Source organism: Parasteatoda tepidariorum, chromosome 9 (genome assembly GCF_043381705.1).
Source record: "Parasteatoda tepidariorum isolate YZ-2023 chromosome 9, CAS_Ptep_4.0, whole genome shotgun sequence".
Classification (NCBI taxonomy): Eukaryota; Metazoa; Arthropoda; class Arachnida; order Araneae; family Theridiidae; genus Parasteatoda; species Parasteatoda tepidariorum.
This window is the reverse complement of record NC_092212.1, coordinates 14,853,350-14,862,917: the sequence shown is the minus strand read 5'-3', so window position 1 is coordinate 14,862,917 and position 9,568 is coordinate 14,853,350. Positions and strand designations below refer to the sequence as shown.

General features: G+C 31.9%; 1 protein-coding gene across 1 annotated transcript; it reads left to right on the top strand.

Moving 5' to 3' along the window:
* The first annotated feature begins 1,452 nt into the window (after window positions 1-1,452).
* LOC107441883 (uncharacterized) lies at window positions 1,453-9,266 on the top strand. Its single transcript, XM_071185393.1, has 4 exons — window positions 1,453-1,755; window positions 4,002-4,109; window positions 6,509-6,625; window positions 8,678-9,266. The coding sequence occupies exons 1-4, from the start codon at window positions 1,608-1,610 to the stop codon at window positions 9,118-9,120; spliced, it is 816 nt and encodes a 271-aa protein (XP_071041494.1). The 5' UTR covers window positions 1,453-1,607; the 3' UTR covers window positions 9,121-9,266.
* The last annotated feature ends 302 nt before the right edge of the window (window positions 9,267-9,568 follow it).

Below are 9,568 nucleotides of genomic sequence, written 5' to 3'. Positions count from 1 at the left end.
TAGGTAGTAGATAGCAAACTTATACCTCTATAGTTAGAACAAACCATGATTTGATTAGAACAAACTAAACATACATGACAAAATTAAAGTTTGGGGAGCAAATGGAGTTCTTGAGAAAAGAAAAAATGGCACTTTGCCATTATTAGGCAATGACAAAATTATAAGTAATAAAAATGTACATGAAGAAGGTAAAATTAAAGTAAGGATCACCCAAGACTCAGTTTTTCTACAATATAATACGTATTGTAAATAAAAAAAAGGTGGTGATGATGAGTGTTTCAAATGATATTTTGTTCCACAATATGAGATAGTTATTACTTATAATGTGAATAAACAAAAATAAATGTCGCTATTTGCACTATTTCATTATGGTTTGCGTCTTCAAATTCCGAGGTATGTTTTCCTCATCTTTATGCCTTCCATCACCCTTTTTTGATCGAATTTTAAAGACGCTTCTTGAAGCCTACATCATTAACATTAACACGGTGGGTAAAATTGACTGATTCTTTCCAGATCGTTGCCAGTTAATTGTGGTGCTAATATTTACTTTTATGAAAAAAGAAACTCTCCAATAAAAATGATGCTATACTCGTACCAGTAAGGTGCTGACGAAATTTTAAACGTATTTTGATTTTAAAACTAAGAGAGAAATTCTTTGTGATAATACTTTCATTCAAAAACAACGTTTAAAATCATAAATGGTAAATGTTGTTTTTAAATTAAAACCTATATGCGTCTTAATGTTACTTTGGTATACCTTCGCAAGTAGGATGAATAGCAGGGTAAAAACAGATATGATTTAATCCAACAGAGGGTACTTACGTCATTCTAAATATATAAATATAAAGTAAAAGATTCGAATTGGAAAATAGAAAGAAAATACACTAATGTTTCAAAATGTTTGACAAATATGGTATAGTAACAAGATCATTAACCATAGAGTTTTATTAATAATATCCAATCACTGGAATCATTAAGGATAGAGTTGAAGGAAATAATTTTGAGTCATTTTATTGCTTTTGTCATTTTATGCGTAACCGTAACCTTTGTAAAATAAAATAAAATCTGTTTTTATCATACTTGCTGAAACGTGTATAGGTTTGGATAAAAGTTTATTCTAACAATCTGCTACTTACCCTTATGAGATTGTTATATATTAGTTACTTTTTCTTTTAAAAAAAATCCTGGACAAAAATTGAAAATTTGAGTGACTATAGCACGCATGAAATTTGCGCAACTTCTAAGATTTATTACGTTTTAGTTTCATTTTTATAAATAAGGAAATAAACTAAATTTCGTTATCTTTGAAGTACCTACTCGATGAAATCATAAAACAAACACACGATGTCCTCTTTACAACTGAGTTGAAGAGAAAGTGAAACAAAATAATTTAAGCATTCGGCAAATAACACATTCTATTTTGATAGTTTTTATCAACAGAATGAATGTGCTTTACAATTGTTTCGCCGAAACAACACGAAATTAAGAATACCTTTTATCATATTTATGTCGTCTACTACCTCCTTAGCTTATTTTTCATTGGTTGTTGCTTTGTATAAATTGTTATCGATGTCTAATGATGTTAATTTGAACAAAGAAACTTCAAGATGACATTTTCACGAATTGCATTCAATATAGTTGTATTTGCTATATTTATATCAACATCTTATAGCAGTTCAATTGCAAATAAGGAAAATGAAGGCATCCTTAAATTGCAGGAGCAAACTCAAGTGCATACAGGTCGTTCTTTGGGAAGTAAGAAATTTCAAATTTACTAAATATATTTATGTGCTTTAACTTATCAAATCCTGGCTTTTATATTGCAACAATGTGCACATTGATATTAAAATTGCGGGAAAAAAGGGTGAAAACTCTGAACTTTTGATTTAATGATCATATTTTCACGTACTAAGACTCAATCATAATGTTTCAATTGTCTAACCAGAAATTTTTTGATTAATTTGTGCTGACGATTTTTAAGTTATGTTGTTATACAAAAAAGCGCACTTTCTCTGAATATGCATCCCTTATTTTGATTCTCGAGTTCCAAAATACAGGTAGGAGGTAGCCGCTACTTAAAAAAAAATAATAATAATAATAAATAAATAGCAAACAAAACAAAATTGCTCCGAATAAAATTAGGTATGAAAACGACCAGAAGTTTTTTTTAATTAAATAATATTTATTTGGTTTGATAATTTTTTTTTTCTTTGAACTGAGGCTTAAAAATTTTTGATTCCGTATCTGAACTTATTATACGTTATTTAAAATACATGTCTTGATAGACTTTTGATGTTTTGTTTCTCAAAGATGAAAACTAAAAATAAAATAGTCACGATCCCACTTTTTATCAATTTTTATTTTATTTTATAACCGCCGTTGAGCAGCCGACCCGATTTTTGTGTTCACGACTACTAATGTTCAACGCCGTAGCCTTGTAATTTTGAACCAACTCAGAAGACAAGGAAACTCCTGGATCGGTACCCCCAGAGGTTTCGATTTGGAAAAAAATAACACATTTCATTCTATTCAATTATCGTCGTTGAATCTCTGACCCAATTTAGGGTCTACGACTACTAATGTCCAACTCCGTTGCCTTTTAATTTTGAGCCCAATCCAAAAAACAAGAGAACTCCCGAATCAAGTACTAGGAAAAATTTGTCTTTGTAGATATCTATTTGATTGAACTAACAAGCATTTGCGTCACATGGACAGGAAAACCTCGAAAACTTCCAACGATTAACCTGATAGCAAAGGGCCGCTAACACATGATCTGTCTACCGATGATGATAATTTACGTCAGCACTATGATAGGTGCGAGCTGGGTACGGAATTCGTATCGACCAGCAATCACTGGGATTCAAACCGTGTTCACATCATTGGCGGTGAATGCTCTGTCCTCTGAGCTACCACGGCCCGCTCTTACGTATCACATTAGTAGGTTCACAATATTATCTGGATTTCCACTGTAAATGTTTATTCTATAATCATTTAAGGTTCTAGCAATGATTTTGCTTCAGCGCTTGATTTAAAATCATTTTGACCACCACGGTATTTAAATTACCCAAGACTTCTACAGAAGACCAGTTAAGTATGCCGTGGTATTTGTTACTGCCAGAAAGGTTTTAATAATTTTGTCTACTTAATTCTTTTCTTTATTATTTTTTTTATTTTCATTTAACTACCTTTTTAACACATTAAATGCCATGGGGGTCACCGATGACCTGCGAAGCCAAGATTATTAAAAACACATAATTCGAGTAAATTTTCAATTTTTTTATATTATTATTGTTACTAAAATGGTTTGAAGAAATTAATACAATATAGAACACACAAAAATAGTTTTATTTATATACACGAGATGCTAACTTGCTCCGGACAGCGAATAAATATTTTCAAGTGGTAGTTTATTAATTGTGATCCTTGGTTTAATAAATTCCATTTACTAGATTTTTATCCACCACTATTTCTAAACAATTTGTAGGCTTATATAATTCACCACTTTTTTCAGATATGTTTTGCTAAACCTTTTAAAAAATTAACAAAATGTGTCAAATATTATCAAATTTAGTTTGGGGTTATTTACCGTTTGGCCAGACGGGCAAGCCATGTAAAATTAGCACTCAACGTGTTAAATATTGTTGAGAACTACAAAAAGTCTGAATTCCTTCACTATGGAGCCTTGCCAATTTTTAAAATAAATATTAAAACTGGAAATTTAATTGTTTTGTTTTATATTGTTATTTATTAATTGTTTCGTTTTATATTGTATAATAACACCTACATAATTTCACCTACTTTTGTTTCTAAGACAACAGTAAAATTAAACATTTGGTTTTGTTCTTTTCACTGGTATTATCGTGAGAAATATGGAAGTGTATGCACAAATAAAACAAACGCAAAAAACGACTAACCTATATTTATTTTGTACAAATAAATATATAACTTAAAATGTGAGCATAAATCACACATGTATTTCAAATGCATGTTACTACTTGCAGATGCTTGCACAATCAATCCTTGTAAAAATGGAGGAACATGTAAACTTGTTGAATGCAATGCTGTTTGTGACTGCCCCACGCCATATAAAGGAGATACATGTGAAGAAGGTAGGTATGATGTTAACTTTTAAACAACATAAATTTAATCTTTTCATTTTGGGGTCATGTGTCTTTTTAAAAAAAAACTAAATACTGGTAAATAAATAAATTCTTACAGTTATTTATTTTCAAAAAAATTATTAAAACTCTTTGTCTCCTTTTATGTATTAATATCTTCAGACATCAACAAATAATAACTGTTGCAACTAAATTTAGAAATGAGGTTCTATGTGAATTGACAGTAATTTAATGTAGATCTGGATAAATATTGTTTGTATATTAAAGAAGCTGCTTTTATAAATAAAACATCCTAAAAATTAATAGAAAACCTAAAATATTTTGTACCTGGTATACAACCGAAATTCAGTTATACGAGCAAGTAATAGAAATTCGACTTGATGCAAATTTCATCATTTAATCATCAAAAAGTTTCTTACTTTCACTTTTTTCTTTCGATATGTTCTGTTTTATTCGCTCTATTTTTTCTCTACCCCATTTCTTAAATACAAACCAATTGCATATTCTATTATACATATGGTTTCAGGTTTGTCTTTTTATCAATAAAGCAATAATATTTATTCTGCTTACATCGCTAATCAACTTCTAAGATACAAATGAAAATTTAAAAAAAAATTGTTCATAAAAAGCTAATCTTTATTTCATGAATTTACAATATGAACATGAAATTTTGAAAAAAGGGCTTTAAAATAAAAAGTTCTGTGTTTGTGTAAACTCTTTATTCCTATATAGATCAATCAAATAAGTATTTTGTTGCACAACATCATGCCTATGTTAAAAATATTGTATCGAATTCAATTTGCTCAATAACTATGTAAACAGTTCTTATCCTTCTTGAGACAACTTGCATTCATCATATTTGTAATGTGCTAGGATTTTTGCACATTTGTCGGGACTCTTCCAATTTGATGCATAGTAATGTCTGTTCCTGTCTCACATTTTTTCAAACGAGCATGGATCGCTGGACCTTTAAGGTGCTTGACTTCCAACCAGAGTTATGCAGGCTTCCTTCAAACATACAAAAATCATTAACGAGACGCTGTTAATAAAATAGTGTTTTTTTTTAAAGTATTTTTGTCGTTTTCAATTAGTTTTCGTCGGGTGCAATTCAACCCCCTCTTTCTCGTCGTCTTCATAATGACGAAAAGTTTCACCTTCGCCTTTTCCTAATTTTAAATTCCGCATGCTTGTAAACGTGGAGTTATTAAATAATTTTTTAACTCCTTTCCTTTTGCTTCTGTCAAAATGACTGAATGAAGTCTCGCCCTCTGTTTCTCATGAACGTGATATTTGCGGGCTAGAGTATTGAAAAATAAAAGATTAAAACACTATTTCTTATGCTCGAAATCATGTTTATTTCCCAATCTACGCACAGCATAGCAGACTAATTGTATTGTGTTTAGATATTATGAGTTTATTTTCAGCCAGATATCAGTACTCTTCAAATATTTAAACCTAAAAAAACAAATCTAAACTTACTCATAATTTTCAGAATTGAAATATAGGAAATTTTGCGACTGTTTTCTACAAAAAAATTTTCATGTTATGACCGTTTTCTTCGTCCATTAAGGGTTCTATTCTTGAATTCGATGCTGATTATTAAAGTCTTGTATTAAAAATGAAATATTATTTATGAATTGATCAATATAAATTTCGCTATTCTTAAAAGAGCCCGAACTACTCAAATTATCTTCACAAAAAGCTACGAAGTGAAAACATAATGCTAACAAACCCCATAGCAAATTTTATGAAGCGAATCTGCAGTATCTTCATAGATCAAGGCAGTCTGGCAGAGTTTGATATTGCAAAAAATTCACAGCTTAATGTAACAGAGTAGCAAAATTTTCAAACATAAGTCCTTAAAAATTATGCAAAAAATTTTATGTTGTTTGAATTCAAGTTTAATTTTATGCAATGATTTTAAAAAATTCAGAATGAGTCCGTAAAAGGAGAAACCTGTAATGAAGTTACCGAAAAAAATAATTTCTTAGTTTTTTTTTCTCGGATCAACTTTGTAATCTTTATACAAAACAAGTTTTGCAATGTTTAAAAAAATGAGTCGTAACAATTTTTCCCTTATCTGTTTACTTATTTTTTAAAAATCAAAAGAAACCTTAGATGAAAGTTAATTTATAGATGTTGTAATAAACTGCTAGAGGTTTTCTCTGCTGCTCTGAATTTCTCACTTTTTTCTACTGTCTCAAACAAATTGTAAATACCCGTTTTTTTAAAAAAGTGAAATGATAATGGTTTCTATTTCGATGCCCCTCACCTCTTTCAACTCGCGTTAAACACAAATTTTACGCATCAGTTTTTAAAAATACAAAAAAAAACTAAAATTATAATATTGATTTTTTTTGAAAAAAATTACAATCAATTTTCTTTTTTAGATCCATGCACACCCAACCCCTGTATGTACAATGGAACATGCGATATTGTTGATGGAAAAGCAAAGTGCACTTGTTTGAATGGTACCGAAGGAGATTTTGGAGAATTTTGTGAAAAAGGTAAATTTTTTTTTTTTTTCAAAAAACTCTCTCTCTTACTTATAAGTTGTTACGCTAATTAATTGTTGATTTGATTTTCAAAAAGTTGGAAGTCATTTTCGAAAGATTGCAATCAAGAAACCATTGAAGAGTTCAAACTACATTGCAAATGAGATTGTGCAGAATCTCGGTGCTATTTAGACATCTTTCATAAATTATCTTCAAAATTTATCGTACATAATAGGAAATAAAGTTATTATGTCTTGTCCTCGTTTCTTGTTCGTAAGCTTTAAATTGGTAGAGTCTATAAACTCCTAATACTTTTTTTAATCCCTTTGGGACCGGTCGTAAGCTTTCGAAGATCCCCACTCTCCAGATTGATACGTACTGTTAAGAGATGTCTACTTGAGACCACGTCCGTGTGAGTCCGCTAGAGCCATAACGGCTCATTTCATGTGTGGTGACGTCAGCCATAGATGATGAATCGAGCTATGGCGTATATGCGATTACGGTTTTGTAGGAATTAATCCATGATTTTGTACCATTCTTTTTTTTTTAAACTTTCTGTAGAAATATAGGTTTTTTTTATTAAAAACCACTCGTCGATTATTCCTTGCCGAATTCACTTCGACGCTTTTTCCACTTTAAAAACATTCAAAGATTATTAGTTATCACATTTTCTGGCATGTGTGGTGAGCAAACCGAAATTTAATGATTCCGCGAAACAAATCGTTGTTCCGTAGTAAAATGTTATTAAGATAAAATATGTTCAAAGAAATTTTGATTTCGTTAAAAATGTCTCTTAGCTATCCAGATAGTTTATATTACCGATAATTGCTACCCTTCGAATTATGTGAAATACGACTGCTTTTAGCTTTTAACGTATTTTTATGTCCTTTATAAATTGAAGAACTTAATGGATCTAGTTGGTAAGGTACATTTAAACTAAACTAAACTCAGTGACGTGACAGCCCATAGAGGGCCAAGGCCTACTGTGTCCATCTCAGTTGTTTTCTTGCTCTTGGGCTCTGGGGTGCATAAGCAGATGTTCCGGTCAGGTGGTCAGCCGAACGCGGAACCCCAAGTGTTTAGTTCCCAAGCATGCTTGGTACTCATTTTTCGACCCACTGAAGGGATGAAAGGCTGAGTCAACCTTGCCCGGCCGTAAGATCGAACCCAGAACCTGTGGCAGGGGAACGCAAAGCGCTACCACTCAGCCACCGAGCGTCAGAGGTCATTTAAGGGTTATTTAATAATCAGGGATTTCATAATTTCTTTTCAAATTAGGTAAATAAAATAAAGTAAAGTGTTATGAGCCCCTATTTTTACTATATCTTATATTAAAACAGTTCGGTTTCTACTGATTTCCTTTTCACCTTGATTATAACTACTCTGAAAATGCCACATATCCGCTTTTTCCACCCAGTCCACTCTCAGAAATGTAATTTTTACATTTGACAATTCAGTTAATTTTAAAAATCATTTCACCACGAAATCATGTGATCTATGATTAAACGTGAACTCTCAAATCTATGACGAAAATATTTTTTCAACTGAAAATCCCATTGTAGTGCATTGTCGGAGATCTTTGACAGGAATGACGAAACTAGGAGACCAAAAGTGACGGAACAAAGTTATCGAGGCTGTGAAAGTGACGGAACAAAGTTATCGGGGCTGTGTGATGGTCAAGAAATTTGCCTTATAGCAAGAAGAATCGAGCTCCGGGCATGGGTGTCATTTATCTGTCTGGTTTATCTGTCCTTCTTGTGGTGTTTGGGTAACATTGAGTCACCTATATGATGCCCACGATAAAGTGATAATTTGAAAAGTAAATATGTCAGGCGTAGCAAAAATTAGCTTTTTAAAAAAAGACGAAATATTTCTTTAATTTTGACAAAATTTGTTTCCTTGAAGAAGTGACGACAATTATTTCGTCACTTTGACGAAATGTTTTGCTCGGAACATAAACCAGGAAACAGTTTCGTCAAAAAAAAGTTTCGTGGAATTTAAGTATGCATTTTTACAGTGCTATCCAATTATCAATAGTAATAAACAATTCTCTTTTATTTCTAGCTTGCTTTCATGGGAGTAGCATTGTCCTTACAAGAAGTGGTGAAAAAGAAATGAAAGACTTACAGCTGGGTGAAGAGGTTGCTTCAGGATTTCAGCCAGACGGATCATTTGCATACAGCCCAGTCATAGCATTTCTGCACAAAGACAGAAACATGGAGTCTTCTTTTATTCAACTTACTACAGACTCTGATGCAACTGTACTAATAAGTGACAAGCATCTTATTTTTCGGCGAACTGATGACGAAGACTTTGAAGCAGTTCATGCCAACAAAATCAAGATTGGAGATCGCGTTTACACGAAAATAGTTGGAAAAATGGCAACTCTCTCTGTTGTCACAAGTCTGAAATCTTTGGCTTTGGTTGGAGTTTACNTGATGACGAAGACTTTGAAGCAGTTCATGCCAACAAAATCAAGATTGGAGACCGCGTTTACACGAAAATAGTTGGGAAAATGGCAACTCTCTCTGTTGTCACAAGTCTGAAATCTTTGGCTTTGGTTGGAGTTTACGCACCTTTAACATTGGATGGTACCATTGTCGTCAATAGCATTTTAGCGTCCTGTTACGCCGAGGCTGACAGTCATACGAAGAGTCACATCGTATTTTGGCCAATGAGAGTACACTATTATCTTAAGAGTGCAATTAAGAGTTTTGATTGGCTTTGGAGACAGCCAATTAGTATAGTGGAAAACATAAAACACTTTGAATTTGAAAGTATTGATGCCAACAAGGAAAACATGTTAAAATCGCGAGAATTTCAAGGAATTCATTGGTATGCTGAAATGCTTACATGGCTAGTTGGATCAAAGTAAATTAAGATATTATAGCCAGTTTAGAGATAGTTCGGAAACTGATGAGAAAACTACGAAGAAAAATTTTAAATTTCTTGTAT